This window comes from Rhinolophus sinicus, chromosome 14 (assembly GCF_057876585.1).
Source record: "Rhinolophus sinicus isolate RSI-liver-muscle chromosome 14, RSI-T2T, whole genome shotgun sequence".
In the NCBI taxonomy this organism is placed as follows: domain Eukaryota; kingdom Metazoa; phylum Chordata; class Mammalia; order Chiroptera; family Rhinolophidae; genus Rhinolophus; species Rhinolophus sinicus.
This window is the reverse complement of record NC_142514.1, coordinates 8,204,940-8,218,008: the sequence shown is the minus strand read 5'-3', so window position 1 is coordinate 8,218,008 and position 13,069 is coordinate 8,204,940. Positions and strand designations below refer to the sequence as shown.

Below are 13,069 nucleotides of genomic sequence, written 5' to 3'. Positions count from 1 at the left end.
GGCCGGGTCCCCACTCACTGTCAAGACCGGGTCTGAGAACAAGCCTCATTTTACAGAAGAGAAATCAGGACGAAACTCCTGAGTTCACATCTCCCTCAAACCCGCTCCAGCCCCCCATAACTCAGGCAAAAACCTTGGAGACCCTTGTCCTGCTCACATGCAACCCATCAGCAAGTTCTCCCAGCCTCTCTGGACCAGTATTTCCAACTCCTGTGCCTGGTCCCAGCCCCATCCTCTCTCCCATGGATTAATTCAGTTGCCTCCTACTTGGCCTCTGGCATAGGCCCGTAATACCAATTTGTACTAAACATGTTTGCTAGGATTCAGTTTGGTACATGGTTGAAGCAGGGTCAAGACTCACTTTCTTCAGAAATGTGCATTTTTAACAGCTCACCCATATGTTTCCAGGGCTCTTGGAAAGTTAAGCCTGTCTGTTACGGAGGGTTCAAGAGAGGAAAGGCTCTGCTGAGAACCTCAGGGAGGAGTGTTTGTCCTTCCTGGTCCATGAAAGGTGAGCATGAAGTAGGTTTCTGGGCAGACTTATGACAGGGAGCCCCAGGGAAGGGAGGGTGGGAGGGAGGGGAGGAGAGACGGAAGGAGGCAGCAATATCCCACTTCTATATCTCAGCCTCTGAGATGGTGGCCACTTATGGGATGAATGGGGAGGGCCTTGGTTTGGGGGGCGGGGAGCAGAACCCATTTACTGCCCGAGGGGAGAGGCCTGGCTGACCCAAGGGGCTTCTCTACTCTTCTCTCCACTCAAGGGAACAGTAAAAATTAATAAAATTGTCTGCTATGCTCAGAGAGCAGCCAGGAGGCCAGTGTAGCTGAAAGGGAGATACTTGGAGTGTGGATTACATTCTTCTTTTTATCTTTTTTGCACATCTGAAGCGTCACCACATAAATTTGAGATAATAAGTATAGCCTGACGTCTGCACACCACCAGTCACATGGCATGGTCTTCACCCACATATACCCGGTCCCCTCCCTCCCCGAAGGAGCTCATTGTTCTCAAGTAAACCAGGGGTCTCCTGGGGGCCTCTCCAGGGGCAGAGGTCTGCTGGGACAATCCAAGGTTCTCCCTGACCCACAGCATCTCACCAAGTGAGCTCGGAAGCCTACTAGTGGGGTGGGCTGAGGGTGTAAGGGTTCGGCCCTATTGGGCCTGCTGAGTGTGGGGAAAATTCTGGGTCCCTGGTCTGGGTTTTCCCCTCCTGGCCTGCCTGCTCACCTCACTGATAGCTATGGACTCCCCAACGCCTGGGGGACAGACGAGGGGTGCTTGGCTGCTTACCCTTCACCTTCTGATCCCACACCCTAGGTCAATGGAGGGGTAGAAGGTGCAGAGAAAAAGAAGGAATCCACGGTACTGTGTATCACTCTCCCTTGTCACACATCTCCTCCTTTATGCCACCCCCAGCTCTTTGGGGCCAGATCACCACCCCGTTTATAGGTAGACGGTCTACTGATGTTGAGTGTCTGAATTTGATAACTTGTTTATGTCAGATACCCTTGTAGAAGAAACATGCTGAAATATTTAGGGGTTAACGATCAAAACGTCTGCAACTAACTTGCAAATGGCAGAGAAAAAGAAAATAGTAATAATAATAATAATAATAATAATAATAAGTGTATACATAGATATAAATAAAGCTATTGTACAAAACAACATGTGTACTAAATAACTGTGTCAGGAAGGAGACAGCGGCTTAAAACTAAATATGTGTAAGTCCAAGGTTTGCCACCAGAGGGCGCTGTGTTCTTGCTGTCCGGAGGGGCGGTGGATTCTCGGTCAGGATGTCCAGCTGTAGCCCATCAGAGCCCCACGAAGGAAGGGGAGAGGACTGGAGTCCTCCGTCCCCATGTGGGGCTTATGGGGTAAAGGGATAGCCCCCATAATCCTGTAGACCCCAGCTCTCCCAGCTATTCCCACAGATGTAGATGGGGTGCAGGTCTGGGCCCATCTCAGCTCCATCTCCCAACATCCACCCCAGATGCCCCTGGGCCGCTGGGGCATAGCTGGCCTTCTTTGGCAGAGACAGTAGGGAATGTTTTGTGTGGGTTTTTTTTGTTTTTTTTTTTACCTATGATGTCATCGTTTTACAAGCCCAGGAAATGGGGTCAATGCAATCAATGCACACATGTTGTAGAAGTAACAACAGCGGTTATTGAACCCACAGCCTGTGAGACCCTATTCCCATGGAAATTGAAAAGTGAAAGACCTGTCCAAGATCACACCTTGTGGCAGGGTCAGGATCTGAGTCCAGGTCAACTGACTCTTGACCGTTATAAGAGTGCATTAAGCACTGTCATGCAGGGTGTCACGCCGGGTCTCTGGTCCCGCTCCCCACATAAGAACGCAGGATATGGTGAGGCCAAAAAGGAACACCCACGGAGCCATAAATAGGGGAGTCATACCATTATATTCTCGCTGGCGGCTGGGTTGGAGACACAGGAAGCAGGAGCCACACAATCCGCAACCCACTGTCCGCTATTCTGCCAACCAACCTCACTTGCCAACTGCAATCCACTGTGCTAACTGCAATCTGTGCCTCTCTGCAATCCACACTTGCTAGCTTTGCCACAGCCGTTATTCCAGTGGCTATGGCTAACTGGTAACAGCTGATGGCCATCCGATCACAGTTGATGGCCATTTACTACTCGAGCCAGCACCTTTCCACATGAGGCCGAGAGCCTGGAAACTGCACTCCTGGCTCTGTCCCCAAAAGCACCTACTGTGTGCCAGAGAGCTGAATGGGCCCCAGAACGCCCTCCAGGAGCTGTCACTCCAGTGGGGGAGACAACCCCACCTTCCCAGGGTATCCTTAGCCCATAAGTAGAAAGAAGGGGCATCTGGGGACCTGAGCTTCACCCTTGCAACACTGCCTGTGGCCCCCAAAAGCTAGCTGTCTCATGGCCCAGGCACAGCCCTCACCCCTGGCCCATGCACCGCTTTCCCTTTGCCATCTCTCCCACTTTTCCCACTGCCTTCCTCTTGCCCCCCTCTACCCATTCACACAGGCCCTTCACCCACCACAGCTCCTGGCAGAGAAGGTAGCCCCAGGGCATCTGACCTCCTGAATTTTGAAGGTCCTACCAATTCCCACTGGCCATAGACCCAGGGCCTGGACAGTCCATCAGCTCCTGCTACTGCTGGGGAAGGGGAGACACAGCTGTGCTGTGCTCTGGCCATGGCCTGGGAGGGAAGAGGGGAGTCAGGGGAGACTAGGAAGGGGAAGTCCCAGGACTGGAAGGGGGGCTTTTGGGTGGGGTTCCCCCTGTAGGGTTTGAAGCAGAGCAAGGTGTCTACAGCGTGATGAGCTGTGCAACCAAAAGTCTGTGGCCCAACCTCAGTGGCATGAATCTATAAAGAGAGAGTGACCTGAAACCTTCCCATTTCTAGGTCTCTCTGTTTTCAGGTTGGTTTGGTTTTCCCTGTAAAACCTGGTAAATTTCACTTTCAAAATGCCCCACCTGGTGTCAGCGGCGTAGCGGACAGGAGCTGGGCCACACCTGTAGGAGCTGGGAGTCTGGAGCTGGGGCATGAGGGGAAGGATGGGGGTGGAAGAGTCAGATCAAATACCCAAAGGGACCAGAGCTGGGCAGAGCTAGGAGGTACACCCCAACTCTACCCTGGGGGTTCCCCACCTCTATTACTCAGGGTGAAGTGCCTAGGCCAGAGGCACTGTCACCACTTGGGAACTTCCTCAAAATGCAGAATCCCAGGCCCACCCTCGACCTAGTCTCTATTCCATTTTACAGATGGGGAAACTGAGGCACATAGCGGTTAAGAAACCTGCCTAAAGTCACACCGCTAGGCAGTGTTAGAGCCGGGATTTGGCCTGAGCCGTTTTGCACAGGCTCTTACCCTCAGGCCTCTGTGACACTAGTCCTGTCTGCCTAACCTCCAGTTCTACCCTCAAACCCACCAGCTCTTCGTCACCTCCCCACCATCTGGACTTGACAATGGTCGTCCAAGTGTCTCCTCACATCCACGCCATTCCATCCCCTGTTCCCCACTCATAGTACAGCTGCCAGAGGGATCTTTTCAAAACAGACCTGGTCTCCTCCCCAGCACCCTATTGAAGACGCTCAGATGGCTTCAACCCAGCTATGGATAAAGCTCAAAGTCCTGACAGTGGCACAAGAGGCCCTGGCCTGCTGGCTGGGCTCATCTGGCCTGTGCATCCTCTGGCACCTTCTCTCCCACTGGCCTTCCCCCCATCCCCTCTTGCACCCACTTCCTCCCTCCCTCCAGCAGCCTTGTACATGCTGTCCTCCGAGCCCCATTCCCCTCGTACAGTACGCCCCACTCTTGCATGCCACTTCCTTAGAGACCCCGTCCCTGAATACCCCCACCAGCTCAGGTCTCATTGGGCTAAAATCAAGGTGTGGGTAACGTGGGGTCCCTGCTGGAGAATCCATTTCCTTGTGGTTAAGACTGAGGTCCCCTCTTTGCTGACTGTCAACTGAGGCCATTCCCAGCTTCTCGAGGCTGCACCATTGCTTGGTGCGTGGCCTTTTGCCTCCATCTGCCAAGCCTGCACCAGTGGGTCGAGTCCTGTCACAGCTCTCTCTTCTTCCATATCATCTTTCTCTAATGCAGCCACGAAAGGTTTTCCACTTTTAAGGACTCCATAAGGACAGTCCAGCCTAATCTCCCCGTCTCAAGTACCCTTAATCGCATCTACAAAGAACCCTTTTCCATGTAACGTGACATATTCACAGGTTCCAGGGATTAGGATGTGGATATTTTAAGGGGACATTATTCTGCTAATCACAGCCGAGCTCTTAAGTAACCACTAGGCTGGGTTCTGTCATCTAGTCCTAGGCGGGTCTGAACCCTGCTCTCCACCCCAAGGGCTCATCTGAGCTCCAGACCAAGAGACGCCCTAAAATTGGAGTCATCTTCTGACCTTAAACACACCCTCAGGCACACAGTCTGTTCCTGCCTGCACACAGGTGGCCTCCCTCAGGGCTGTCACACCTGTGTGCAGGAGCCAGGTCAAGCTTACCCCCAGTTCCCACCTTTGGCCTCCAGGGAGCTGAGGGGGACTATTCATGGCTCCCTGTAGCTGGAAATAAAACCCAAAGACAATAGACACAAAAACAGCCATAGAAGATGGAGCCTGGAACCCCTGGCAGGAAGAAGCCCCAACAACAGGTGAGCACCTTCTTGGAGATGGAATTTACAAGAAAAGCAGCCATTCTCACTGAGAATCTGCCATGTGGGAGGGAAGAAAGAAATGAGCAGGAGTCTGTGCTCAGCAGAATGGGGCCCCTCCAAAGATGTCCCCATCCTCATCCCTAGGACCTATACCTGGGTCACTTTACATGACAAAGGGGAATTAAGGTTGCTAATCGCTGTCCTTGAGATGGGGAGCTGATCCTGGATTATTCGGGGTGGTCCCCATGTCATCACAAAAGTCCTTAAAAGTGCAAGAAAGAGATAGAAGAGTCAGAGAGTCAGAGAAAGACATGTGACGATGACAGAAGCACCTGGCATAAAGATAGAGGAAAGGGTCACAAGCTAAGGAATGCAGATGGCTCCTAGCGGCTGGAAAGGGAGGGAATGGATTTTCCCCCCAGAGCCTCCAGAGAGGAACACAGCCCTGGCCACACCTTGACTCTAGCCTAGTGACAAGCTTTTGGGACTTATGAACGGAAAGATTGTAATTTGTGTTGTTTTAAGCTACTGAGTGTGTGCTAATGACAGCCACACCAGGCAACTAAAACAGGGCCACACCTGAGAGGACAAAGAATATACCCAAGTCCCCCCCATCACCATGTACTCACTGGAGGCCCAGCAGGACCCAGGCACTGGACCCGTCGCTGGCGGCCACACAGAGGCCGACTCTAGACAGTTCCGTTTGGTGATGTCTTCTCCCAGAACAGACACACAGGAGACACTAAATAGCGATCCACAGAATGGACACAGGAAGGGAACCTCAACGATGAGATCAGAAAAACCCACGAATCACTAACGCCAAGCAGAATAATGTAAGTGTCATGAGAGACGCAGAGAGAAAGAACTTGGGGGATTCGTGATGGATTCCTGCAGGAGCAGGTCCATTGATTCTTGCAGGATGGGTAAGATCTCAACAGGAGAAAGTGAGGGGAGAGCATCCAGACAGCAGGCACCACAGAAGCCAGGGGCAGAGGCAGGAAAGAACTGAGCTGCCGGGTCACTCAGTAGTCAGATGGGCTGGACAGTGGGTGCAGAAGAAGATGGGCCCAGGACTCAGGGCCAGACCGTCTGCCCTTAATTGTCATTTCCCACATAGTGGTCCTTCAAATGCTGGTTCTGAGGGACACCATCAGGCGACAAGCAAAATACAAAGAATCACCATCTAAAATGAAAACCATCTGAGAGGTTTTCATTTTAAATCGTAGGACCTCCCAGGTCCTTATATGTGTTTCCTTGCCCTCTGTCTGATTCTCTGAGCAAGGGTTGGGAGGCAGACAGACAAAAAGTTTCCCAAACTTATTTGGCCATAGAACCCTTTCTTCACGGAACTGCTACTTCCCGGAAGTGACTTTGGAAAATGTTGCCCTTGTGATGGGAAACCACAAATGGCTGTAGAGCATTAATAAGACAGGGGCTGGGTGGGATGGAGGCACATAAGTCGACGTTACCAAGGTCTGGCCTTGAGTCCAAACCCTGCAACTACTTACTCCCCACTTCCCACCGATGCCCTTCCAGCCCTAGAGAAGCCCTGGGGCGGCTTTGTGAGCCAGTTGTTCAGATTACAGTCTTCATGAAAGTTCTAGGGCTGCATCAAGTTCCTGAGCCTGGGTGCCTCCTCCCTCACCGACCCAGGTGGAGGTGAGGACAGGCCCATGTCTGTGGGCTCCTACGGGCCTGAGACAGTTCTCCACACGACTGGTTACACTGTCCTGTGTCCCTCTTCCCACGCTTCTGCCCTGGAAGAAAACCCCTGTAAGTGGTTCACCTTCATCCTGTACCCATAATGCCTAGCAGACAAGTACTTAACAGCTTACGTTTACACAGCACTTGCTATGTGCCAAGAGCTGTTCTCAGCACTTTTCACATATTAACCCGTAAAATCTTTCCCATAGCCCTACAAAGAAACGACTGTTATTACCCCCATTCTGTGGATGGGGACACCAAGGCACAGAGAAGTGACTTAGCGTGCCTGAGAACACCAGTGTCAGAAGAGGGTCTAAACTTGGCAAGATGACCGAAAAGCCCATACCCTTGACCATCATGCTCTACTTTCCCCCCACACAAGACTTGACAAAGGCAGCGGGCCAGATTAAGCAAGATGAAATGTGTGGTAGAATAAAGGCGCCAAAGATGTCCAGTTCTTAGCCCTGAACTTGTGACTACGTTCCCTTACATGGCAAAAGAGGCTGTACGGATGTGACTCAGTTTAGGATTTTGAGATGAGATTATTCTGGATGATCTGTGTGGGCCCCAGCGTAATCACAGGGGGCCTTAGAAGAGGGGGGCAGGCGGGGCAGTGTCAGAAAAGATATGACAACGGAAACGATGGTCAGCGTGGTTGCGGGGCCCTGGACAAGGAATGCAGGCAGCCTCCAGAAGCCTGAAAAGGCAGGAAACGTATTTCTCCTAAAACATCCAGAAGGAATGCAACCCTGTTGACCTATTTTAAACTTCTGATCTCTAGAACTATAAGATAATAAATTTGTGTTATCCTAAGCCACCAAATTTGTGATACTTTGTTACAGCAACAAGAGAAAACTAACAGGATAAACGGAAGATGCTACTTTTGGGGTGGAATGAAACAAAAAGATAATGTGGTGGCCAAGAAAATATGGAGTGTTGGGCTGTGTGAATGGAAGTAAGAGGGCTCCAGCCACAGAGGAGGTGATGTGCTCCGCTCTGGCCCAGATGACACCAGGAGTTCTGCAGTCGCCTCTGGTACCAGAGACCCACATTGGGGGCCCAAACTCTGCACAGGACACTCAACCCTCACTGGACACTCGACCGTAGGCAAAATAGACCTCGTGCTTTTCTCGAAAACACCTCTTCTCCCCAGGCCCAGTTTTCCTGCCTCCATAACCGACACCACTGTTCAACCAGATATGGAGCCTCCACACCTGGATAGGATTCCAGCTGTCCTCTTGCCCCGTGCCCTCACTCCCAGGCCATGGGCAGGTCCTGTGGATCCAGTTCCGAAGGATATTCCTGGCTCCTTCTCTGGGCCACAGCACTAGCCTGTCTTCCTGCCCCCATCCTGCCCGCTCCCCTGCCCTCCCCCCGCCCCCAGGAGACAGAGAGAACTTTAAAGCAGGCCATGTGATGTCACTCACCGTCCAAACCAGTCCACAAAGGTCTGTGTTATCCCTTACCTCACCTCCCCACCACCATTTCCACCACACCACACGTCACCCCCTCCTCTCCAGCCACACGGGTCTCCTTCCTGTTCCTCCGCCTTGCTCTTCTGCTCACGTCCCATGGACAGGCTCCCTCCTTTCATTCCTGTACATGTCACCACCCCTCAGAGGACATCCTCTTCTCCCCACATCTCTCACGCTACGTGGTTGTACTCCATGGTAATTTGCACCAGTCTGTCCACGTGGGATGTCAGTTCCACGAGGCAGAAACTGGATGTGCTGTGCATGGATGTCTCTGCAACGTCCAGAACATTCCCAGGCATGCAGTAGGTGCTTGATAAATGTTTGTGGGATGAATGGATTGGTAAGAACAGACTTCGAGTCTATGCCACGGTGGAGGGCCTGGGTGGTGTGATTGGCCAGGAGACCCCCGGGGACCCAAGGTCACAGCCTTTGTATCACTAGGAGGCATTTCTGAGGAGGGTGGAGATGACTTGCTTATGCAGCCCCAGCTTCCAGAACCAGGACGGATGGGGAGAAGCTTTGTGGAGCTAGATTTCAGCGCCTCATAAGGACTGTCTGAATGTCGGCGCTAACCCAGGATAGCACGTCACCAGAGGCCTACAAGCAGAGGCTGACTGATTGCCTGGAACAGCCTGGAACAAAGCCCCTGGAGCTGTGCATGACACAGGGCAGCTACTCCTTTAAGATTTTCTGAGTGAGTGAATAAATGCAAGAATGAATAAACGAATATTTGGATGAATGTCCCCAAAGATCTAGGCACTCTGAGTAATTAGACTGAGTGGCACATAAAAAGTCCCTCCCCACCAGCGAGGCCATTGAGAATGCCCCGTGGTTTCTGACCATAGGCAGCGAAGATTCTGGAACGAGGTCTTGCTACCGCCAGCCCAAAAGCACACTGGAGGAGGTGGGAGGAGAGAGAGGCGCTGCTGAGCTGGCCCTGCCCAGAGCTGTCTTTTTGGACATTCTGTCCATCGGGTCTGAGCTCTGGACCTGCTCCACCTCTGACCAGTCCTGAGACTGAGCAAGACCCCCCCGTCTCCCCACCTCTGGGCCTCACATCCTGGTCTGGAAAATGGGGACCACGATCCTAGATGGGCCACCCCAGGGTCAGTGCATGGGCCCAACGATGCCACGTAGGGCCAGGCTGAGCCAAACTAACTGTGTGCCCAGGATCCCCAAGCCGCCAGGTGCTGCCCAGGCATTCCTCTTCCCGTGTTCATGTGATGGTGTTCCTGAGATGAAGGGGGAGCAAAGAAGGTGCATCTGAGCCTAAGGATGAATCACAATGAACTCAATAAACAAGTCTAGGTCAGATATGAGTGGGAGCAGAAGCAGAAACTTACAGTAAATGCTGCCCTTCTTCCAGGACTGACTGCTCTCAAGCTGAGTAATGGGCCCCCACACACACCCCATCGTGCTCTCCTAGCTGCCCCAGCCTCTCTCTGAAGAAGGGGAGCCTTGATTTAGACCTTTCAGCACGTCCTTCCCCCCTTCACATTGAACCTCCCCGCCAGGGTCCCCTCATCCTGAGGCAGAAGGTGGAACTCTGACCCCATGCAGGATGTGAGCAGTCCTGGAAAAGCCCGATCAAAACCAGAAAGTCTCTCCAAACCCCGCCACTCTATGGGGTCACTAGCTAAGCTTTGGTGGGAGGAGGGACACATACAGTTTTTTTTATCACCCTGACAAAGTTTCCTCATGAGAATCTCCCCCAGCAGGAATACTGACTCAGGGCAGAGGTCTCCATCTGGCTGGAAGAAAATGGGGCTGGAATGGAGGGCGTGATGTGGGAGGGAGGCTTGCTGTAGATAGCCTTAGCACTGGCCTGGAAGACGATGGTGGGGAAATTCTAATCCGCAGCGCTCATGGGAAATTCTTGGGCCTCCCTCCCCTGCCACCTGCACCCTGAGGAGCCTGGATGGAAAAGGTGGGGGCCCTGGAAATGTTAGGGCAAGGAATTCTTCTCTCAGGATTTGCAGCAGAGTAATCCTGGGTCACATTACAAAAAAAAACCACTGTTGGGAGACTGTGGTATGAGGCGTCAGAGGCCAAATCTCTTTCTCAGAAGGTGACACACAGCAAGAAAGCATTCTTGCCCAAGGGCGAAACCACACACACACACAAAGATGGCGTCTTGTAAAATCAGAAGACAGCGATGAAAAATAGATTTAACATTTAAGCCCTGATTTGGGTTTTGGAGTTTTGGGTTGTTTGGTTTTTTTAAATAATGAACTTCCCAAATCTTTCCTGGGGCAACAGAAGTGGAAGAAGGCTTGAAAGGTCGGTCAGAGGGAGTACCAAGCTGGGCAGGCAGCACCCTCCCCCACGGGCGCCCCCTTCCTGCCAAGAAATAACCCAGTGTCAGAGCCCACAACACTCAGCCTCTATAGTAGGCGGGAATGCAAATTAAGACAACAAGGATATGGCCCTTTTCACAGATCACATTGACAAAAATAAAAACTCCGATAAGATCAAAAGTCGGTTAGGATGTGGGAAAGTCACTACTCTCATGCTCTGCCGGTGGGAGGGTAAATTGTCCAACCTCTTTGGAAGGCAATTCAACAGCATTTTAATCTGAACGCATTTGCACCCAGCACTTCCACATTCTCTTCTCAGCTTCTTCTGTGGCAAAGAAGTACACGTGCCCCAAAGCATTCATACAGGGCTGTACGTCGTGTTAGCAAACACATCAATAAGACGCAGTGATAGGAACCTTACCACCCATCCACCAGGGACATAAATAAATAAACTGTGGGACCCTCATTTGATAGAATGCGACGTAGCATTTTCAAAGATAAGCGGGGGCTCTGTACGTATCAGCATGGAAAACCTCTCCAAGACATACTGCAGCTACTGTAAAAGTCAAATGCAGAACTAAATGTTCCATACAGAACAGTATATGGAAAACCCTCTCGATTTCTATAAAACCAAAGCCATATGGCGGTTACGTCTTTGCAAGGATCAGGATGAGGGGATGTCTAGAGATTTAGCTTTAGCTGTAGGGTTTCAACTTTTTGCTTTGAGGATATATTCGTATACTCCTTTTGTAATTAAATACTTTTTTTTTTTAATTTAAAGAGGGATTTCGCTCTATAGAAAGGAGGTACGTGAGCTCCGGCTACCAAACACTAGGAAAGTCTCCCCAAACCCCTTTCACATTCCTTCCTTTATCCACCAAAGACCTTGACACCCCAAACTCCCACCCTCCCCCAGGTCATCAGCAGAGGGCTTGGAGGATTAGGTGAGGGGTTCTCTAGCCAGTCTCTTTTGTGTTTCTATCAGCAGTCCCCCTCCCCCTCTGTTGGGAGGGGCGTGTCTCACATTGTCCCACTGAAGAGGGAAGGGGGACGTCTGCTTGTCCCCTTCTCCCACCTACACTCTCCCTCCTTCTGTCTGAAGCCTACCTAGCTTCCCTTCTCCCCCTTCCGTCCAAGGCTTAAAAGAATAGGACTGAACTCCACCTGTGGACCCTCCTCTGCCTGTAGGATCAAAGGAGGGGGACCCCCCCACCTCCCCGCAAACTGCAGTCTTTCTTGCCTTTGCCCTCTGCACTAATATTCATCAGGCACTCACCAACACCCACTCTGTCCTACACAGGGGTCCACCAAGGTATTCCGGTCTGCCTGGGCTCTCTCCCCTTCAGACCCTGCGCTCAGCCTTTCCACAGTAGACTGCGTCTGATGAATCTGAGCTCTCCCCAGCCCCCAGCCCCCCAGTGCCTAACTCCACGCTGGCCACTAGTAAATACGCAGCTTTCCTGAAGCAGTCCCAAATTCTGTTCTGGGGCTCCCCACAACAGATGCCAGGCCCACCATTGATATTTTTCCAGGGGCTGACACCCACCACGTGCTCCAAGGCACAAAATCCACGTGTTGTTTGGCTGAACAGGGAGGGGTGGGGGGGAGTTCATCTAGGTGATCTAGCACACTCACCCCCCACCCCCATTTTTCACCCAACTCTCCCTCACCCCCTAGACCTTCTTTGGCCAGTAGCCAGCTTAGGGACCACTAAGAGTAGCAGGGAGAACCTCAACACCAATCTCTTCTGGGCCAGGGGACCCCACCTGGCCTGGGACCAGAGGCAAGCAGCAGGGAGGCCCACAGAGGGCAGGCATCCACCAAGGAAGACCCCACCTGGTGCGCCCAGACCCCTCGGGACCTCACCTGCTCTGCCCAGGACTCCCACCCAAAACAGCTTATATCCTACAGGCAGTCACCTCAGCTCAATTAACAATAAATAAATGAATAATCCCAGCTTTCTATGAGGGTGGGAGGGGGCGCCAACACTGGCCTGTCAGCCAAACCTCCCACTCACAATACCTGCGTATTCTGGTCCTCTGCTTGTCACCTGTGCCCCCTGAGCCCAGCCGCACCAGCAATGAGGTGAGGAGCGTCCCTGTCCTCCCTTGCACCCCAACGTGCCCCCACACTGTCTGGGGCTCAGGGCAGCAGCCAGAAGGATGGGGCTCTGGCTCGCCGGGACCTCCCCAGGCTCCTGAAACCCCCTTACCTGCGGGAAGGCTCGGAGAGCCCCCAGGAGCAGCAGTCCAAGCACTGGGTGGAGGGGGCACATCCTGAGCCCGGTTGGGGGGCGGGCTGCGCTCACAGCCCGCGCCCACCTAGGCAGCCTGGGAAGCACGCTGCGCCCACGTGCAGTGCCAGCCACCCAGAGCCACGCTTGGGTAGATCTTGGAGCCGGCAGTCCTCCCTTGCGTACCCAGCGG

General features: G+C 52.5%; 1 protein-coding gene across 1 annotated transcript in view; it reads right to left on the bottom strand.

Moving 5' to 3' along the window:
- TNFRSF8 (TNF receptor superfamily member 8) overlaps window positions 1-13,069 on the bottom strand; it is a 64,825-nt gene extending 51,756 nt beyond the window's left edge. Inside the window, exon 1 of the mRNA XM_019756324.3 lies at window positions 12,856-13,069. Within this exon, the coding sequence (XP_019611883.3) occupies window positions 12,856-12,918 (63 nt within the window). The 5' untranslated portion in view covers window positions 12,919-13,069. The remainder of the gene's footprint in view (window positions 1-12,855) is intronic.